Source organism: Penicillium paradoxum, assembly GCF_028828445.1.
Source record: "Penicillium paradoxum strain IBT 22861 chromosome Unknown utg000007l_segment0_segment0, whole genome shotgun sequence".
Lineage (NCBI taxonomy): Eukaryota > Fungi > Ascomycota > Eurotiomycetes > Eurotiales > Aspergillaceae > Penicillium > Penicillium paradoxum.
This window is the reverse complement of record NW_026643185.1, coordinates 3922873-3944023: the sequence shown is the minus strand read 5'-3', so window position 1 is coordinate 3944023 and position 21151 is coordinate 3922873. Positions and strand designations below refer to the sequence as shown.

Sequence of the window (21151 nt, the reverse complement as noted above, 5' to 3'; positions counted from 1 at the left end):
ATATTGGTATGTTGGAGCGAGAAACAGAAATTTTCGGGTTTATCGTCTATCATATAGTATTTGAATCAAAAAGCTATCCATGTTAAGTGAAAATATAACGAGAAATCAGTAATATGGTTTTGATTTGATTTGAGTAAAAACGGTAATGACCCTCAACCATGCATAAAGACAATCCAACCTATCAAATTCGCCATTATGAAAAGCCAAAACAACCAAACAGCGACAGCCCCCATATTTACAATGACCGGGTATGAGGTTACAACAAACGCAGACAAATGCAATGAATAAAATCAAGGAACAAGCGAGCTACGAACAGCAGGCTTGTAAACAAGGCTCTTGCGTCGAGCAGCCTCCATACGGAAACGACGTTTACGCCTGGATTCCTCGTCCTCCCCTTCGTTAGATAGACGGCTGGTAGGCTTAGCACCAGGGAACAAGCCTCGGTTAGTCTGCTTCGGTGGGCAAGACTGCTGGATAAGCTTGGAATGATTTCCAAGGAATCCTGGTGTGGCGGGCGACATGCCAATTGCATCAAGGTTGGCAAAGTTGTAACCAGGGGTAGCAGGGAATTGGTAGCTATCAGCAGATGCTTGTTGTGGGGGTGTGGAGGGCATCGGCTGATGGGTTGGCGGTGTGATCTTGCGGAAGGTCTCGACAGCACCGGGGTTGACACCGCTGCGGCGTCCGCCGGGACATGGCGCAGGGGACTGCGAGATGCGCACGAGCGTGCCGTTTACATTGCTGAGCGCACGCGGTTCCATACTCTTGCGGCGCTTGGCGCCCCCTCGCGGAATAATAGAACTGTCGACAGCATATGGGGTCTCATCGAGCCACTGGTTCTCTCGTTCACAACTAGAAATGACAGTTAGAAAATGCACGGGAAGGTACGTGGAATAACAACTTACTCAAGGACCCAGCCAACTCCAACGCACTTGACAAGACCAGCCGCCTTCTTGACTTTCTCCAAGGTCCGCAAACCACCATCCTTGTACACAACATGGGTGATGCCAACTCGCATATCCTTAGGTTCTGGAGCATCAGCGGGGGAAAGACTGGAACGAGGGTTCCAAGCCCAAGACCTCACGCATCGGGCGCCCATTTGCTGGAGAAGTTCCACAAAAATACCGGAGGCATCCTCACCCTCAGTGGTATGAACATCCACATGCACCACTGCGCCGTGCAGCGCCTTTTGTTCGGTGGTGAGACTACGACGAACCTTTTTAATAGGACTGGCGGTCGCGACAGCACCACCGGGTGCAGCAATCACTGGTGCTATGCCACTGCTTCGTCTGGCTGCGACAGACCGACGTTTTGGGGTCGGACTTCTGCTCGCCCGCGGTGACTTCCGGGAAGGAGACAGAATTGGTACACTGTCGTTCAGTGCCATCAAGGTTGGTTTGCGAACGCGGGGAGAAGAGCGCGTAGGAGATGTGCTCAGAAGGGAAAGACCCCTCTTGCGAGGCAGCTTGAGAGGAGATTCCTCGCCTTCGGCTTTCAAAGGCACTTTCGACACTGTGTGAATGGTGCGAAGTCCGTCAGATTGAACTCGGGGTTTCATTGGGGTTGACGGGGCGATTGCGGATGGGCCACAGTTCTCTTTGTCATCGGTCGGATGAGACTCTGGTTCATGCTCTTGCGGGAATTCGGTGGCAAAACTATGATCTAGTTCATTGGAGCCCGAGTCAGGATCCTCGAAGATATCCGTGGCTTTGGCTGCTGAATTAATTATCTGATGGTCCTCATAGAGTGAAGATCGCTGTAGGGTTTGTTCATGCTCAGGGCTCAAGCAAGCATCATCGCCTTCAGGCTGGAGTGGCGGTTCGGCAAGCAAAGACGGAGTGTGCAACAGAGGGCTTTTGGACAAATCCGGATATGATACACCACCAGAAGTTGTCGGTGTTTCTGTGTTGGTACGGTCCAGAGGGCCTACCAGCGAGAAAACACCACGTCGGCGCGGTCGGAGTGATCTAGCTTGAGAAGGGGTATTTTGCTCCCAACGACTAAACTTCTGTGCCAATGGTGTGAAGCCCAATTTAGTCTCAGCGGGAGATTGGTGTGCACTGGAGATGCTTGGTGTGTTGAAGAGACTGGGTGCCATCAACGCAGAGCTATCAACCCCAGTGCTTGGCGACCGGCTATTTCCTTCATGCAGGGGTATGTCAATGGTCGCACTATTGGCATTCTTGGTATCAATAGTGGGGCCATGTTCATTCTCGGTGTGGTCTGGGGATCTCAAGGACAACGAAGCAGATCCACCAACTGTGGGACTCGACAATGGAGAAGGGGTTTCTTGGTTCACTTGAAGCGGGCTTGTAGCCTTCTCCACATGGTTGCCCTCATGTGGGGAAGGAAGCTGAGATGAGACTATAGAGAACTCGGGTTCGGTTGGCGTGGGCTCGGGATCTTCCACTTCATGCTCATCGCTCATGATTTCATCCTCTCTATCGGACTGGCAAAGGGCCTCTTCATGTTCTTCTTTTCCATTTTCCATGGAATCTCCCAAGATAGCGGCTGGCGGAGCATGGTCGAGATAGGAGAATCTGAATTCCGAGTCAGAGGGCGAAGGAAGGTCTCTTGGTTGGTCCTCTGTGTCTGATTCCTGCATATCGTTTTGTTCCAAGTATTCCGGGTTTGGTTCTTCGGGCTGGAATCCAGTGTTGGTGTTTTGTAGCTCTTCCTCCTCAATCTCAGTTTCCAGCACTGCTAGCTCTTTGTCGGTGTGATTGCTGCCCTCCATGGCTGGCTCTGCCACCTGGAGTTCTTGCTCATGCAATTCATGTTCAGCGTGGTGCGCGTCTTCCATAGCATCAAAGCAAATCGTGTCGATCTCCTCGTATTCGAACTGGTCTTCATTTTGAAGGGATTCATCGTCTTCGAGGCCCGAAGCTTCTTCGACTTCTTGTTCATGAATTGCCATATGAGCATCTTCCATAGTATCGAAGCAAATTGTGTCGATCTCCTCGTACTCCAACTGGTCTTCATTTTGAAGAGATTCATCCTCTTCGGAGCCCGAAGCTTCTTCGACTTCTTGTTCATGAGTTGCCATGTGAGCATCTTCCATAGTATCGAAGCAAATTGTGTCGATCTCTTCATACTCAAACCGGTCCTCATCTTGGAAGGCGTCGCCGTCCTCAGAACCCGAGGCTTCTTGGACTTCTTGGTCATGAATATCCTCCATTTGCATTTGAGCCTCCTCCATGGCGTCAAAGCAAATGGTGTCCGCCTCTTCATATTCAAATTGATCCTCTTCTTCAAGTGCTTCACCGGCTTCAGAGGATAAGGTCTTTTGGTCATCGATGTCCTGTGTGGGCAAATTGACCTCTTCCATAACATCGAAGCAAATTGTTTCAATTTCTTCTTCCTTGTCTTGGAGATTGTCATTTGCGTTGTCGTCAATCTCTGAATCTTCCTCGAGGTCGGGTTCGAGCTCAGCCTCCGCATAAAGAGAGTCAGTGTTTCCATCACTGTCTGACGTTTTGACTTCTTCGGTGGCTGTCTGGTATTCAGGGGCAGGAGACGTTGTTGATGTCTTGCTATCAGATGACAACTCAATGCCAAAGATATTTCGAGCGACGTCCTCAACCATTTCCATGTCTTTTTCCAAAGCCAGTTCGTCCGCTTCGCTATCTCGTGGCGAAGATTTGGGAGTAGTGCTTTGTTCGGGATCCACTGCGTTGGATGGGGTTCCCTCGTTGTCTGTGGTCTCAGGCTGTTCCAGTGAGACGTGAGTAGAGAATATCGAACTTTTGAATGGAGAAGCTATTCTCTTCGCGGGGCTTTGAAACAGGGGAGTCCTGGCGAGGACTGTTGGGGCATCAGGCTTGAATGCTGATTGCGAGAATGAAGCACCCAACAAACCCTTCTTCGGTGACATCTTGAGTGGAGAATTATGTCCAGGTGTAAAATCGGGTGCTGCAATCGGGTTCACACTGTCTCGGAAGAGAGAACCTCCCCGATTGGGGGTCTCTCTCAAGGAAAATCGGAATGGGGACGATTGCGGTGCCCGTCTTGCCGGGCTACACATGAACAAAGATTCGCTAAAATCAATTGTATTGCCGGGTGGAAGAGCGAGATGACCACTATTTGCCATCGCGTTCTGGCTTCGGTTTGGGGTAAAGTTGATTTTCCTGACTGGGGAGCTAAGACCGGTCCCTTCTGATCCGTGTTTGGGGGTTGATATTTTCGGTTCGCCATTCTCGTCCACGAAGCTGGAAGCTTTCTTCGGTGTGAAGTTAATTCTCCGTACGGGAGAACTCAGTCCGGTATTCTCCAAGCCATGTCTGACCGGTGAGTGGACAGTGAGTTTGACCGTATCATTGATATCGTCCTTGGTGATGTTTAATTCATCGTCTTCTCCATCAGAGCTTGCATATGATGATAGAGATTTAGCCACCTGCTTGGCCTTCTTAGGGGATAACGGTTGAGTTGCAGTTTTCTTTGCTGTAGCTGGCTTCCTTCCGCGAGTACCAGTTGTGGCAGACTTGCGGACTGCGGTCGCTCGGAGTCCAGCGTTACCGGCACCTGCAGCCTTGGGCGCTACCCTCCTACGGCCAGCAGCAGGAACCTCGGGCTCGGATTGCTCGGCTTCGGAATCAGAGGGATCCTGGAATGTGACGGTCTTCTTCTTGGCGGGTCCACGCAGGAGATTTGAGCGCATCGTGGTCGAATTAGTCGCGATCCTTATTGTGGTCGGTTTCGTCTCATTCGTTACATCAGCTGCCTTTCTAGTCCGTCTGCTTGTGGCCGCCGTTTCACGGCCCACGGGGGCCTTGGCTGTTGTTGCTACTCTTGGGCGTCCCCTGGGTTTGGGTGCTGCCTCTGTCTTGGGGACGGTGGCTGTGGCTGGGGGTGGAGTTTTTCTTGGCCTTCCAACGCGCTTCTTTGGTGCTTCTGTTTGTTGTTCTAGCTCATGTTTGCGGTCATTCTTTTGGCTCTTTGACTCGTCAGCAAGGGGAGCTGAAGGAGCTTTCCTTGCTCGGGCTGTCGTGGTCACTTTTGGCTTTGTTGCTGGTCGGCTAACGGGGCGTGCGCTGATTTTTGCAGGTTTGCTTGTGACAAATCCTAGCTCATCATCCGAGTCGGCATCGAGGGCGGGGGTGACGGTCCGTGGTGCTGGTGTTGCCTTTCGAGGGGCCTTTTTCTTCGCGTCGGCGGCAGCTGTGGATTTGGTCGAGGTTCGACCCGCCCGCTTCGTGGGTGATTGGGGGATCACTGCAGCTCGCGCCATGTTGATGATAGTGTTGTGGCGCGTTGTCTGTTGTAGGTGGTCGCAGATATCTTTAGTAGGCGACGGTCATGGCGGGTTAGGGTGTTCAGATATGAATCGGCCTGGAATTCGTATGGTCACAGGTTATCGATGGTGTTAATTAGTTGCATTCAAGAGGAAGCAAGGAAAAGCAAATAATCCACTGTGGAGGTGGAGGCTGGATCCGAGGTTGGAAGGTTGTTGTTGGGTCTCCATAGCAACACACGTGATATGATCGACGTCAAAGGTAAACATGTCAACAAGAACATTACCGAAGGCTGGTTGAATGTTCAACAACAAGCAAATATGCTTGGAAGAAGCAAATTCCACTTTCTAATGCTACCAATTGATCAGCAAGCTCCCCACTGAAACCATTATGGCCTTGCTCCAATTTGAAATATATTCTCACTACTCCATATATATACTTCGCTAGTATGCGGCTAGACGTCCCCATTGCTTGATATGCAATATACATAAAAATAGCTCAGTTTACCGCGCTGGAGCAATCGTATGTACTTGCGCATAGAGCTATGGCTTGTAACTTTCTAGCAGTAACATTAAAGAATTTGCTCGAGGATTCTCAAAGTGATGATACTTACGAATGGAAGTGGAAGCCTTAACAAGTCACCAGTGCTTGATTTTTTCTTCTCAGAGAATTTCTCCCCCCTATTGAATATAGAAGTCGCACTATAAACAGTATTGGCATCGGTATGTACAACTTTGGCTGTAATATATTGTGTATATCGGGGTCATCGGCCATCCTATCATACAACTTTGATCGCAAGCACCATCACGTAGGTGTAAAGAGCTTACTAGCCTAAAACTTCGACCTTCTGTGATTATGATCGGAAAGCCATTATACCTAAAATTTACAAATATATTCTCATACCACCCAGGTATGGCAGTTGTGGCATCCCATAGTCCAAGCCTAGTAGACAAGCTACCTAGCTCCACGGCAGCTTCATAGGTAGTCATACCCGTAGGTGAGTGGCATCCATACTTTCCCTCTCAGTCTTATGCCATGCATTCAGCCTACTATAGGCATAAAGTCGAACTTCGATCACCTCACATTGGTTCATGTAAACGATGAGTAACAGCTTCTTTAAGATGAAGTACAGGTGTAATTTGATGAACGATGCTCCTACAAATTAGTTGTCACGAAGCTACACGGAAAACTTTCCTTCAGACACCAGGTCTAACCAAGTTCCTAGGGGAACTTTCAAATTTAAGCTGGAACTGGTTGATCCAGAACGTCCTGGATCTAGTTATCCCGATAAGGAAGATTCCTGTTTTTGTGCCGGAATTAGATCAAGAGAAGTAGACGTTGACATTGGCACGAAAATCACAATTTAGATTTTAATATGGACATTATGCATCATGGGTGGATTGAATATCATGTGATTTGGAAAGAATCTAGGCAAGTGAAAAAAAGAGATGACGATGGCTCGATGAGGCATCAATCGAACTCAAAGAAAGTATGTGGATAGAAGAAAAGTCCATGCTCGGGGCACGGAATGCCGAGACATGGCGGTGAGAAGAAAGAAAAGAAGTAAAAATAGCCTCTTAGACTAGTGTGAAGATTGCCATGCTGGCTGCGACGATCATGGACAGCACGGAGGGCAGGTTAGAAGCGGCAGAACTGACAGCCAGGAGGTAAGTTGGGTTATAGGGTATCGGGTTGGTGGAGTTCACAGCGCCGTTCCAGCAGTAACGATTGAAGCACTGGTTGCAGATCTCCGGGAGAGTGGTGCCCGTGCGTTCGAATGACCGACTGAGGATAGCACAGCCAACACAAGCCGTCCAATCCTTGTCGCGGGTGCTGTTAGCCATCGTAGCGACCTCGTAGCCGTTGAGAATGATGTTGTCACGCTGCTTGTCATCGGTGGAGAGTTGGAAGGTTGAGACGTTGGATTGGTACGAGTAAGGAGCATTGGGGATGTACACAACCAGAGGCGAGGGCCCGGTCATGTTGGAGCTGTTACAACCAAAGAACGTCGGGCGGGTGTTCAGGCCCAAATTGATGAAGGTGTTTGAGTCTGGAACCGCAGGGAAGGCGGTGCCATTGCCAATACCAGTGCTGTTCAGACTGCGCTCGTAGGTGGCAACTAGTGATGTGCCGTTGGGCCAGTTGTTGTCAGTGTCGGCGGATGAGTCGACGGCGAAGATGACATCGACATGGCGCTCAGGCTGGATAAGAGGATGCAAGGGAACGTTCTGTCCATCCTCGCCACCATCGACGACATCGAGCATTTTCTGGGAAGCATACGGTGATGACTGCTTGTTATATTGATAGAAGGGGTTGGGATCGTATGATGCAATATCATTTTGTGATTCGTCGAGCTTGGTAAAAATGCTGCCGAAGACATCCTTGACAAAGTCGGGGAGTGAGGTCGTGTTGATCCGAAGAAGGAACTGATTGAAGAGAGTGGACGAAGTGCCAATCACGAAACCAGCACTGTCGAAGCCGCTAATACAGCTCTCGTTCTTAGGAAGCATGCCACCCTCGAACCTAGAGCCAAGGTACTTCAGGGGAGCGAAGCCAAAGATTGTAGGGTCAAAGGTACCAAACTCCCACGGGTTGAACTCGTAGACGGTTGAGTTGCTGCCAACCACCAGTTCATCGGGGTTGCGGCCATCTGCAACAACCAACGGCATGGGATAGTTTCCATCCTTGAAATCAGAGGTGTCAGCAATGGAGGACCAGGTATAACTGATACCACCACCGGTAGCATTAAACATCTGATAGGCGAGCGCGCGACCCCTGTAACCAAGTCAGTGAACGTGCCTCCGAATGTTTATGCACAGGCATGACATACCAAATATCAGTGAGAGAAGTGTCAAAGCCCGCCTTCTTCTTGCCCTCGGTGGCCTCAGCAAGATCACGGTAATAACCAACGGAATCGAGAAGCTGGAGACCACCAGTATCAGGACCCTCGATGATCGAGTTTCCGAACTGCCAAACGGCGCCATCCTTGTGCGTCTGCAGGTCATCAATTGTGGTGAAGTTGTTGATATAGATCGAACCCAGCAACCAGCTGCCTCCACTCAGGCCCGAAATATAGGTAGCCGACTGCAACAGTCCACCCAAATGGCCACTAGTCGAGGCATTGAATGTTCGACTATCAAACGCCTTAACCGCACCGGCGCCGTTCATGAGCGCACGGTATCCACCGCCCGAGACAGCAATGCCGACATTGGGCAGATTGGACGAGTTCCCGGAGTATTTGTCGAGGTACCCTACCACGTCTAAATCACCGACTTTCACATGGCCGAAGAAGTCCTTCATCGCCGACAGGGTCTTCTCCCGGCGACCCTTTAGCCATTCTGTCTCATTCGGGGACAGTTTCGCCGCACTGCGAATTATCGGTCGGCTTGCTGGGCAAGTGACAGATGTTGGTACGTAGCCATCGGGCGCATCAGGGAGGGCTCGTGGCACGTTGGCAAATGAGATATCGGAACTGAACCCGTCAGGGGTAGCGATTGCGCCTGCAGATAGAGATGATGAGCTTCCCGTAAATATTATTCGTGGATTCTAAACATGCACGATGAGGCAGTGGGACAGTCGGGGCTAAGAATGGCATCTGGAAACCCCACGTGAAAATCACCAACGCGACCGAAGGAAACCACTCACCAGGCAAGCCCAGCGCAATTGAAAGAAGCACAGAGGACTTCATCTCCTTGCGTACTGAATAAAAAAATAGCAAGAAAAGACGAAATTCCCCTGTCAATCGGTGGTAAGGGGATTACTTATGCACCGGGCCCCGTCGGATACCTAAGTTTCCGGTCCAGCGTGCGGGTTAGCTCCCGAGGTTCTCGAATCACCTATTGAGTGGTGATGTCAAAGTCGGACGCCGAGGATTCCGCGTTGGTTCAGAGGGATCAGAAAGAATGGATACAGCGTCACAGTTCTATTGGGCTGGCATTCTGGGCGCAGGGCTGAGGTCAGCCAGGGGCTGGGCAGGGGGCCCAGGATGTACTCCGTAAGACGGCATGAGGTTCGGGTCTTACAACCTCCTGCTTATGGGCTGTCAATGTTGCTAAATTGCCATTGAGAATAAGATTACAGGTGCGTCTTGGCTTCAGCTGGCACTAACTGGCACACCGATACATAGGCATCTACGTTTCAGCCGTCCCCATTGGATATATTTTGCCAATGCACAAATTGTGCGTAGGGTCCATTAATGCCTTAAAGTGGGATGGATTCTAGATCGCTCCAATCAGACTCTTCTGAATTTACCTTGTGGCTTCAACGTTGTAAAGAAGTGGAGCAGATATTTTCCAAGGACGCTCTTTGGTGCCGAGGTGGGACCCATCGCTGGGAGCAGAGAAATCACCCAATTCAGCGCATTTCACTATCCGGTCGATCCGTACTTTCCCTTCGAGCTGAGATACTTCGATCGTATCTCGTCTCTGCTCGGTACCTTATGTATACTGGATCAATGGAGTGATAGCTCATGGCGTCTCGTCGGCAACCCGAGATCGCCGCTGCCGAACTGTGGGGAAGTTTGTGGAAGACACGCCTATAATTAGAATGCATTCAGTCGGAAGATCTTTGTCCTCCGTATGCTCCGTATGGAGTGCCGGAGATTCAAACATGTCTCTTTCCAAGGGACAATGCACCAACCAGCCACTCGGTCCTAAGCCAGATCCACTGAGCATCGCCATACCCTCTCAGTCGCCTTGAAAACCGATCTGGGCAATCTCAACCCGAGATGAGGCGTTCATTCTCTCGTTATTATGCACATTAAGATCTTCGGGCATGTTGTTAGCTCAACCTCTTCTCCATCCACATTCGATGCCTCTTGTTTATGGTTCTAGCGATAAAAGCGAAAACAACAAAGACTGCTAGTGTAATTCCAGACCAACAGAGGATTTAAGATGGTAATTATATTGACCCCCTGAAAGAGGTAATGCAGATTGTGAGGTTGTCTTAGGATAGGTCTATCAAAGGGAGATGATCGCGCTAAAAATATGAACTCAAAGGGGAAGAAAACGTATTAGGAGTTGTCGTTCCCATTCGAGGTAGCAGTTGTTAACTTGGTACAGGGCGAAGGGTTGTAAATGTACTCATGCGCATGCACAGTGGGGGAATCAACATCGAACAGACCAAGATACTAGGTAGCAAACTCGGGCTTCGGTGGATGCATTATACATCATGCCATATGGCTTGGCCAGGCAATAGTGCCTCTAGTTCTTTTTGGTTGGTTCGAAAATCCGATAGAGCTCGGAGAGTAAGTATATCTCGCAATCCTTCCAAGCATCTCAAGGTAAGGCTGTTAGGGAGACAAGCAAACTGTACTTCCAAGGTTGTATTGAGAAGGTGCTGGTCTGAGGCACCACCCTTTTAAAAAGGCCAAGGCTGATGTCTCTTTGCTCTTGCCTCCTTCGACAACATAAGCACCTTTGTGTTAACCATGATGATGCCTTATACCTCAAACTATCCCACTGAATCAATACTCGGTGAAAAATATCCATTCGGGCTGCATTTAGACGGACCTTTGCTCGAACTACGGAGTACAAAGCCACTGATTAAGCCTACAAGAAGCGATCCTTGCATCTGGACTTAGAAAAGAATCCTCCTTGTACAAATCCTCTTAGGAAGAACAAGTGGTCGAGTCAATCAGGACGGTTTCCCTGTACTGTATCCAGGTTCATGATGGCGAGGACGGCCTCAAAGTGGCAACTCGAGGCTGAGCTACGAGCTATGTCCATTGCCAGCCAATAAGATTGCCATATTCCTGCAAAGAGCAACCGGAGGACAAATGGGCTGGGATACGTCGCCAATACTATAATCGCCTTCTATCATATAGTAGATGTTCTTGTAGGCAATACTAACATTTAGGGTATCTTCTAATAAATGATCCAACACCCTAGACCTATATTCAAAAGAGAAGAAAAAAGAAAAAAAAAGGAAATAGGTTATTCTGTCGAGCAAGTATGCCCACGGCGAGCAGATTCCCGCCAAGAAGTAACGTACATATGACTGTCTACAGAGTCACTTACCCCCGAACCCTTAGGCATACATGCTCCTTACAGAAGCCCAACATCCCGTTCACAGCCGCACAAAGCGTGATTGGCTACACCCTTTTTCCCCATCAATCCAAATAGCCATTTTTAGTCTAAGTCTACCCTGATTGGTCCCGGTTCTCCGCGTCTTCCCCAGATTCGGTGTCAGCGGGTTCGCTAAGGAAGAGAATGGCATTCAGGCTATTCTGGACTGCACTGATGATGAGTACAACGGCCGGTTTTATATCATGCGGTAGTACATGGTTTTCGGGTTACTTTGTTTAGCAATGAATGTTCTTTCTTATTTTCAATTGGTATGTGTATCCCCACTGATCTTTGATCTTAGGAATGAAACTCAAATCTGTCGATCTGCTTTGGTCGGAGGTCAGGTGGTGGTCCTCGGTGGGTTGAGTGTGTGGAACGCTCCGACTGGATGGCTGTACGCGGTTGATTTGTCCGGTGAGGGGGGACTGTGAGATTGGGGTACTTAGTGCCGGCTACGAAAGGGTGATCAAGCATGTCATCTAATACAACCATGGAAGGCTATACTTGCATGTCGAGAATTAGAACAATGAGATTCGAGTGGAGCCGATCTGTCAAAGTTGGAGTGGGTCAGGATTGACATGCAGCAGGTAAATATTATACGAGATCGAACAGTGGTAAATATCATGAAGTTATTAGTTTCATAGATTTGTAGTCTAACGTCATAATATCGACCGACAGCCAATTATCGCCGTCCAAATAAGCAAGGGTTGAAATCCATAGAGGGGGAAAAAAGTCCACGCTTCGCCAATCCCTGTCGCAACCCAGAAAGACAAGGACGCAGAACGCCATGCAATGAGAAACCGAAATGAGATGGTCACGCGCAGTAAATGAGAGAGCCAATTTGGATATAAGCCATAATCAATTTACCACGCGGCGTGGCCACCATCCATGCGCAGGTCGCTACCAGTCATGAAGCTGCTAGCATCGCTGAGCAAGAAGACGGCGGCGCCACGATACTCCTCTGGCCGGGAGAGGCGGCCAAGCATGTTCTCCTTGGGCCACTGGTCCCGTCGTTCGGGGAACTCAACGAACAGCTTCTCAACCATCGCGGTGACAATATAACCAGGGGAGATGGTGTTGACGCGGATGTTATAGGTGCCCCATTCCATGGCGAGATTGCGGGCGAGCTGGAGGACAGCAGCCTTGCTAGCGTTGTAAGCGGGGCAAATGAGACCCTGCAAGAAAAATAGGTTAGCTCATTGAAGGCCAACGAGAACAGCGAATGTGGTATAAAAGCGGGGAAACTATCCCAGAACCGAGATCAAGTCTGAGCAGGAAGACAATAGGCCTGTACTCCGTCCCGATAACTCAAATCTCTGGGGTAACTGATGGGTAGGGTTGCACGACACGGTGTTTAACAGGAAAGAGGGGAATAAAAGACTTGGGTTCAAAAAGGGTAAACGGTAAGACAAAGGAGGGGAATGGGAACATACCCGGTTGGCAACGGTGCCACTCATAGAGGCGATCATAGCAATGCTACCCCCATTTCCAAAGCGAATCATCTGTTTAGCAACGGCCTGGGAGGTCATGAACACTCCAGTGACATTGACCTCGAACATGGTGTTGCTGTCCTTGGCCGAGTACTCGAGCGCTGGGGTCTCCTGCTGGATACCCGCCGCGGCAACGAGACCATCCATGCGGCCCTCATCATTGGCGATGGCCTCGACGACACTGTTGAGAAGTTCTGTGTCACGCACGTCAATGCGACGGTAGTGCAACTCGGTGCCAAGGTCCTTTGCGCGCTTTTGAATTTGTGCGAACTCGGGGGCCTATTGATCAGATTATTTGTTAGTTTCGTCCTGATATCGAGAGATAAATGGGATGTATATATGGTAGAGATCGGAGCGATTTATCAACTTACAGGTTCCTCCAGACGATCAAGAGCATAAACCTTCGCTCCGGCTTCCAGAAGTGCCTCGGCCTGGGTCAATCCTAGACCGCGGGCAGCACCTGAAACCAGCACCACCTTGCCAGCAAGGCTAAACTCGGGCATTCTGGACTTCGAGCCCATGGCAACAGGCTGAGCGGACATAGGAGCGGTGGGAATCTCGGTGGTTTCGATTGAGACAGACATTGTGAGATATTAGAGTAGTGTGGGTGTTGGTAGTGACGATAGAAATGACACTAATAAGTATGTCAAAGATGGGATATAAGCCGGATTGTTTTGATCACAAGTTGAGAAAAACGAAGACAGACGATGATGATTCAGTTGATGAGGAGCTTGGGACTAGAGAATCAACTCTCTTTAAATATCTTTTTGACAGTCGGCAAGTCAGACCGAACCAAGACCCAAAGCGCACCAGAGGTGTCCCGTGAGCAGACAGAAACTAGATAACAGCTCAAAGAGGAAATCCAGACTGGGGCAAGGATACTACAATGCAGATTTGGGGCCAGACCTCCTGGAATGCCGACTAAACGGGCGTGGCGAGGGATAACTCCGTACTCGCGCATCTCTATCATCAGGTTTTGCATACACAATGTCTACATATGTACTTAGTACGTCCCAGAATCTTCTTTCAATTGATTTTGAGCAAGGAAAGAGGATTTAGCACACTTGATTTCTCCAGAAGTAATCCTTGTTCAGACCCTTGTTTTTGCATCATAACAGTGACTATGTCCAAGAACCCACCTGGACACTCTGGAACTGCGTCGAAGGAATGATTCATCAAACAGAAATACCGGTCAGCAGACGTGACCAAATTCTCATAGTTCACGATGTTCGGAACTTAAGGCCCGGATTTCTAAATTAGGAAAGCCGTCTGGGGTGTGGGCACCGGGGAACCACAACGCCACTCTACTTTCTGCTTCTAATTATTTTTCATGTCCCCTTTCTTCCTCTTGGCCAAGTTACTCAGGTGACCCCCCAAAATCCCCTTAGACTACGTGTACTCCGTGCTCCATACACTGTCGAGCCCCGGGGGTCTTCTAGAAAATTTCCAATATCCGGGGTCAGCTGGCTCTGTGCAGATGAACGTCTGAATTCCACCAATAAAACCTCTCCAGATGGCCCGTGGTGTCTGTCCCTGTCTCGTTCCTGTCCGATCGCCCCAGCGAAGACACATTCATTGGCCAATTCCTTGGGAAATGTTCAATATCCTAATCTCTGGAATCTTCCCTCCGTAGACCTTGTGTGCGGTATGGCCATCGAAAAACAAAGTCCAAATGTGTACTCCAGGTGTAACTAAGGTACATACATAAATATGTAGTCCGTAAAAAGTATAGAGTACCCTGTGGAGTACTGGAAACCCTACATTGGGTACTCCGGTTTCTCCATGCGGGGAAACTAAAATCGGTTATCGCTTCCAAAGTCCAGACCTTTAGACTCGCATGGCCTCTAATGCCGAACCTCGAATAGGACTAACTCCACATAGCTTATCTGGGTATAACCCTGCACTAATATTCATTATTAAGGTACACGCCGTGTGACCATCAGATTCTTCCTAAGCTCCTTACTCAATGGGGTGATTCCGAGCTCTGTGCCCACTTTTTATTTTGTCCTTGTGAGCAATAAACACCTCCTAAAAAGCTTTTCTCTGCAATTGACTTCACCTTACCCCCTGGTACGGAGTATTCGGTAGCTCTTTAGCTCTTTCCATCGGGCCTCATCTGTGCCAGGGATCTTGTTGACGAACACCCCCATGCTCCAGCCTCCGTCTCGGCACCGGCGCAAACGAACAAAAATCGGCCAATGTATGGTCTATGGGGTGATACTCGTTTCTTTGCTGTTTATCCGAGGCAATGGAGTAAGTCTGGGTGACGATAAAAAGGACACGATTGTGCGTGGTCTTTGGGTCACGTTTCCACGCGTGTGTCTATGCTTTCCACTATCCCTAGTTGAGCATAGTGTCAAATTTTACCCATCATACGGGGCCCCATACATAAGGCACTTCACCCAAGCTAACTAAAGTTGAAGCGGTATATTGCAGAGGCTCGTCATTCACGCCTTGTGCTTGCTGAGCGTAAGAACACCAGATACAAGGGACTAAGAGCGATATATAACTGAGAAAGCCAGCTATAGTGGTCGTAATGATTGTGTACCCCAATACCTTAGCTGGGTAGACTGAAACATTCGTCAATGTAAAGCAACCGAAGAGTGTAGCTGTTACCAGCACGTAGACAGGTACTCCGTGATCCTATTAACGAGACATCGAGCTTTCGGCTGAGATTCCCAGGGAAATACGCTCAGCCTTTTCCCTATTTGACATAAATATTGAACTCTCATAAATAGGCCTGCGCCATTTCACGCTCTGGAGTAACCCCAGTGAGCGACTTGCATTTTCACAGAAATCCTTGTCCATTAGTAGCAAATGATTTGTATTTGAGTATTTCCTTGGTAAGTGTATATCGTAATGTTCAAAGAAACTCTAGGTCACCAGGCCCCTGATATGAGGGTGATGTCTCAAGCTTCCAGTAGTCGGTGATACATGAAACCATCGATTAGATACGTGTAAACATCCAAATTATCAATACGGATCAGGCACACTCGGCCAATGTCTCTCATGGTACCCACCCTCATTGCCTCTAGCAAATGTTTTATCCCAAAGCTTTTGTAAAGCCAAGTTGGTCGGCTTCCCCGCCAGCTCCTCATCCTTCAACCATAACCTAACCATATGCCTCTGACCCGTATCTCCGGTGTCCGCAAACGCATTTCTGCCATGTAGAATCCTCCGATTGTTGAATATCAGTAAATCACCCTCCTGATACTGAATTGTATGGGTTGCCTCCACCGCTGCAAAATGTACCGCATCCAGCGCCTCGCATTGAACCCTCGTTAGCTTGGGTATGCTAAGGGGCCGCTGACCTCTGGCTGATCGTATCAGCGCGCCACGACTGAACACCATTTCTGGCTGTTGATCGTCATTCAAGAACATGACTGGGCGCTTGTAAAATATTTCTCCCGAGGATCTATCTGGAGGTCTTATTCAATCTCATTTAGTAGTCCGCGACCAGGATTGAGTCCGAGTTGGAGGAGGGGCGAGAGGAGAATGAATACTAGAAAAACATACCGGTCAAATGGCCAATCTGACTCCAATAATACAGGAATGAGATCCGGGCTCGATTGCATCAGCTTGTTGTATATCGTCGACACTGGGGCGAATGTGCCATCGCCACCGTTTGCAGCAGAACAGAACACGAACATGGCAACCACATCGCCGACATCAGTATGAAACGGCTATAAATGGTCAGTGAGATTCATCGAACCATGCTTACTGCAAATCAAACAGCAGAGCTTATGTTGACGACCTACCAGCTCCTGATTACAATATGGAGCCGCATATTTCTTCGAATCATCCCCTGCAGTGAGATCTGTGACGTGCACTTGTGAAACGATTGTCGGTCAGTCTTTTTTTTCTCTTTTTTCTATTCCAGGATTCATCGAGGCACACTCACCAAGATACTTGTTGCCAAATTGCCTCCCCCTCTGTTCCGAGAGGTGGCTGGCCAATCCGGCAAAGAGAATGAAATTTTCTCTCTGGGTGCGAGTTTTGGGTTGCAACCCTCGTAAGAGCGAGATCCCAGCCCCGTGGTGTAGATCGTGCCGTCGCGCGGCAAGTTGGTCTGCAAGCGTGGAGGGCAGACGGAATGTTCCTTTCTCGATCTCATGTAGAGTCCTCCCAGAGGCTACTCGGGGAAAACAACGAGTGCACGTGTAAGCGTTCAAGCATCGACTTGAACAAACGGGTTGGCTACAGGTGAACTGAACTTACAAGTATACTCAGCGCAGCATCTATCTATGTCCTCCAGTTCAGAGCCTGATATTTCCCATGTATATGAGTTTGGATCGAGACCGGTGCCTTCCCAGCTCATTTCTGTATTGCTACCGGGCCGGAGAATTTCTGGTAGAACTGGGGCGGCTCCCAGGGCAGCCAGTCTCTCCGATCGACCCCGCATGAATCGCTGCAGGTCAGGATAATATATTGGGTCGAAGTCCGTGTCAGTATCGGTTGTAGAGGCCATGATTAGGATTATCGTAAATGTTTGAAGATGGATGCGGTGGGAGTCGAGTCGATGTAATCTTGGGTCAGAGAGCTAGTCGGATCTATTCTAGCTACATGTCCTCCGTAGGGACGACTCCCTGGCTAGTCTGGTAGACCCCGGGTGTTTGCGATATCACGCGCGGGGATAAAATGCGCAAACGAGGTAGCCGTGGGGCCTAGCGTGATCTACCCACATGAATGTTTCATTCTCTACGGAGTACGGAGTAGGTCACCAGTGTCATCGGTAACATCTCAAGGTCAACATGGGCAGAGCCTCATTAGTTCAGCCTTGGGCAGCTTGACGGCCAAGGGAAATGGAATTTATCGGGGTTCTTGTCATTTTAAAATTACTCCGTACAAGCTTTGTACATCATGAGAAATACCCCCATGTACAACTAGTGGACTGTGGCGTTTTATCTGGGCCAGTGAGAAGAGAGCAATAATGTCGGTGACTTCTTGGCACTGGAGCCTTTTCCGATACACTGGATGTATGGGTATGTAATGGTCCGTACTGGCATGTTAGTGGACTGTGTGGTAAAGATACCTCATGTACCTCCCCGTACGGAGTACATGCAGGTAGATGCATACATACCTGCGGGAGGAGGTGGGTTCCCTGGAAGTACCCAGGTCTTCCACTGGACCGCAAACAAAGAAAAAAGAACAAAGATGTACAGCTCAATTGGGCACTGAATCATTCCAGCTTCGTATTCTCTGAGGCTGGCAAGCCCCCCGTGCCTCAGACCTTCCGATGGCCCCCTGACTCTTCTCTGAAATGTGAGCCGTGCTCACCCCCTGGGAGAGCCTCATGTCCGCTCAGAGTAAAATCCGTAGCACATCAAAGATTCTCTGATATCTCACCCAGATATTGAGAAAAAGGATGGTCCATTCCTCATCAACGACCCTTTATCATTGCTGGGCATCTTTTTTCTTCTAAGAACCCTGCCCCTCCAAAGAATTGGAAGTGAAATCCCGCCCCTCAACTCTCATCAGGCCATCTTCAGCGACCTATCTCTTCATGTCGGATGTATTTGAACCACGATCCTCTAGTGAGCAATTACTCGAGGACCGTAACTATGACCCAGTAAAGACTTTACCCAGCACAGTTCCGCCAGTTCGAAGGCGCTCTTGTGCTCGAATAGGTCCTCTACCGGGAAAACCGATCGCTATTTCCATCGCTCTGATAGCAGTGGTCGCACTTCTCGACATACATTTTCAGTGGAGCATATTTTGGAAACCTGAACACGAAAGCCCTTCCGATGAGGTGAGCCATCGGTTAGTGTGTTCTACATACCCCGAGGAGTGCCAAAAAACGGCACCCTTTGTTTTTGACTCGGTTTATTCTCTACTCAAACAATGGCCGAGCAACTACGCACCAAATGGGCATTCGGTCGTCCCTGCGACAGTAGCCTCAAACACATTACTCTACCACGCCCAGATGACTCACGAAGCACCGAAGGATCCCGTGTTCTTTGCTTTTGACGCGTAGGTGGATATTATTTTTTTGAACGTTATTGTCGATTGCATTTTCAGCGAGTTATGACTGATAAGGAAATATCAAAAGAGAGATGTCCCTGGGTATCTACGGATCCACGGGGGGCCCAGAGTTGCGCACAATGACGACGACCAAAGAACTACGTGTCATATACTTAGATGGCCACTCTGCGACCCTCACGACAACAGGGACTCTCGACTCACAGATAGCAATTTTAAGAAACCATATTCCCGCAAACCCCAGCGAAGAACTCATCTACAACGAATCCCAGCGGGCAGTAGAGCTCTGTCAGCTCGCCAGCGAGCTCAAGATCGACGGCGTTGTGAGAATGAATGCTGGATTTGAGATCCTTGTTTGTGACTATCACAAGTCAGGCGTCCGCGAGCTGTTCGTCACGAACATCACTGTCCCTGGAAACGACGGTCGAAGGGTAGATCCTTCTCTCCCTCGAGATCCCCACCGCCAGCCTCCGCTCGGATATGGGAATGACTTTTCCGAACAAAACGGGTGGGAATGGGTTCGGAGTAGCAGTTGGCATTATGGCAATGAGGCTGCCGGGGGAAGGCGTGAAAACAGGGTTCGGCTCGATGTCTGCAATATCGTCTCATGGTATGATCCATCTCTCCAGAGCCTGAACGAATCCCATCACGCGGGTATTCGCAGCAACGACACATACGAAAATGGCTGGGGTCTCCGGCGAGGGCATAGGCTCCTTGAGGCTACAGCCAACGACATAGCCACTTTTCGAGGGTGGCTGTCTGCCGCTACATCAGGAAAGAAGAACTCGAAGTGCTCTCACACTGACTGGCAAGCTCTGGTTGAGACTATTGTTGACAAGTACCGTGGTCGGACCCGGGAGATACTCTTTAATCTCGAGAAGAATTCTTCAGATGAAAAAGCCGTGCATCAGATCATCAATAACGTCTACACGCTCACACATGCAGTTCTTCATCCATATCTCGAGTACCCCACCGTCGGTGGTGTGACCAAGCCCGAAGCCAAAGCAAATACTCTTGCTCGCTGTTCTGCTGCTTATACAGGGCACATCGCGCTAGACTCACTGTCCGAGTTCGAAGTCCTTATCAAAGAGTCGACGCAAATAGTAGTTAAAGAACTTTGCCAGTGGGCCTGGGATCTCTTCGAGTGGACAGACGGCCGAATGCACAACCGTCTCCAACAAACTGCAGAAGCATCGACAATATCTTCACGGGAGGACACACGTACTATCCAGCAAGAGATAGCACAATATACAAACTTGACTCAATCTCTGCTGCAATGGACAGGCTGGAATGTTTTGCAGAGCTGTGAGAACAAGTGTGGACCAGATGTAAGTTGCCCTGTTTGCTGCTTTGCCTTTCAGACCCATCCATTTCCGATTGCTCAATCTCATCTCATCTTTCTCAGGAATTGTGCTACATCCCAATGTGGCCCGTCATCTATGCCCCAGGCAAAAGGCAGGGCGGAATATACGCTGGTAGCATCTTGACTGAAGAGGAGACAGTGGAGTTCTGGACACCCAAATGCTTGAGCCGACATGATTGGGATTGTGGAGGTGGTCGAGCCCGAGAGCCGCGGTTTCAATTCCCGGATGTTCCCTATGAGGAATGCAGAGCTATGCAGAGGGACTCTTAAGATTTAGCTTATTGGGGTTGGACATTGGAAGAGTGGGACATGGTCTAAATTTAGATGCTCGGTGAAAAAGGATAATCAAGTAGGAAAACATTGGAATCATATAAATCTCAAATTCTTCCAAGATAGCAGGAAACGGCCTTGGAGCGGTGGTTCCAAATATGTACTACCTCTATGTAGGTAGCTCGGCACTCTTGAACTGGAATATAATACTGCCAATCACGCCAAATTGAGCTTGGATATGTAAATTCCCCGTTAAGTAACCAAGCCGAGAAATTTCTGACATCTTACTCTTCTTGGCCCCGATCTTTTAGGGCTTTGCAGATCCAGCATGGGGCTCAGCGGTACCGGAGATAACGTGCAAGATCTGAAAGGTACAATAAATTCACAAAATCATCAGCCTTGCGGAAACCAATTACGGTTTGTAAGCCCATCAGGAAGGGATTGATAAAAGGGGAAAGAGGGAAGAGAACCAAGCGAAAGGATATCGGGCAATGAGGGCCACAAACCTCAAGTCCTCCTTTTGCCAAGGCGACACTGCTCGCCTCGTCGCAAGCTGCATACATCCACGTCGATTCTAGATCCATATGCCCCAAGGCCGGTAGATCCTGGGGCTCGGCATCTTGATCCTTCATGCCATCCATCGTATGCTGTTTTTGGTCCATTGTCATCGGAGTCAGTCAATTATTCCCAGCTACACCGTTGCGTACATGGCAAGAAAATAGATATCAGAATACATAGGGGGATTATATGGGA

At 49.2% G+C, this 21151-nt stretch overlaps 6 protein-coding genes across 6 annotated transcripts; 1 reads left to right on the top strand and 5 right to left on the bottom strand.

The window, feature by feature from the left end:
- Positions 1–290: 290 nt before the first annotated feature.
- On the bottom strand, positions 291–5227 carry N7457_008986 (uncharacterized protein; the record flags this gene model as incomplete). Its single annotated transcript, XM_057180029.1, has 2 exons — positions 291–852; positions 906–5227. The coding sequence occupies 2 exons, from the start codon at positions 5225–5227 to the stop codon at positions 291–293; spliced, it is 4884 nt and encodes a 1627-aa protein (XP_057028415.1).
- Positions 5228–6808: 1581 nt separating this feature from the next.
- N7457_008985 (lysophospholipase family protein) lies at positions 6809–8919 on the bottom strand (the record flags this gene model as incomplete). Its single annotated transcript, XM_057180028.1, has 3 exons — positions 6809–8006; positions 8062–8731; positions 8877–8919. The coding sequence occupies 3 exons, from the start codon at positions 8917–8919 to the stop codon at positions 6809–6811; spliced, it is 1911 nt and encodes a 636-aa protein (XP_057028414.1).
- A 3240-nt stretch (positions 8920–12159) lies between these two features.
- N7457_008984 (putative short chain dehydrogenase) lies at positions 12160–13370 on the bottom strand (the record flags this gene model as incomplete). The annotated part of the gene is made up of 3 exons (XM_057180027.1): positions 12160–12471; positions 12730–13065; positions 13158–13370. 3 exons carry the CDS (start codon positions 13368–13370, stop codon positions 12160–12162), a joined length of 861 nt encoding a protein of 286 aa, XP_057028413.1.
- Positions 13371–15759: 2389 nt separating this feature from the next.
- N7457_008983 (TauD/TfdA family dioxygenase) lies at positions 15760–17254 on the bottom strand (the record flags this gene model as incomplete). Its single annotated transcript, XM_057180026.1, has 5 exons — positions 15760–16201; positions 16303–16469; positions 16545–16615; positions 16688–16918; positions 17005–17254. The coding sequence occupies 5 exons, from the start codon at positions 17252–17254 to the stop codon at positions 15760–15762; spliced, it is 1161 nt and encodes a 386-aa protein (XP_057028412.1).
- Positions 17255–18709: 1455 nt separating this feature from the next.
- On the top strand, positions 18710–20398 carry N7457_008982 (uncharacterized protein; the record flags this gene model as incomplete). The annotated part of the gene is made up of 3 exons (XM_057180025.1): positions 18710–18756; positions 18836–20093; positions 20171–20398. 3 exons carry the CDS (start codon positions 18710–18712, stop codon positions 20396–20398), a joined length of 1533 nt encoding a protein of 510 aa, XP_057028411.1.
- Positions 20399–20705: 307 nt separating this feature from the next.
- N7457_008981 (uncharacterized protein) lies at positions 20706–21060 on the bottom strand (the record flags this gene model as incomplete). Its single annotated transcript, XM_057180024.1, has 2 exons — positions 20706–20762; positions 20905–21060. The coding sequence occupies 2 exons, from the start codon at positions 21058–21060 to the stop codon at positions 20706–20708; spliced, it is 213 nt and encodes a 70-aa protein (XP_057028410.1).
- Positions 21061–21151: the final 91 nt, after the last annotated feature.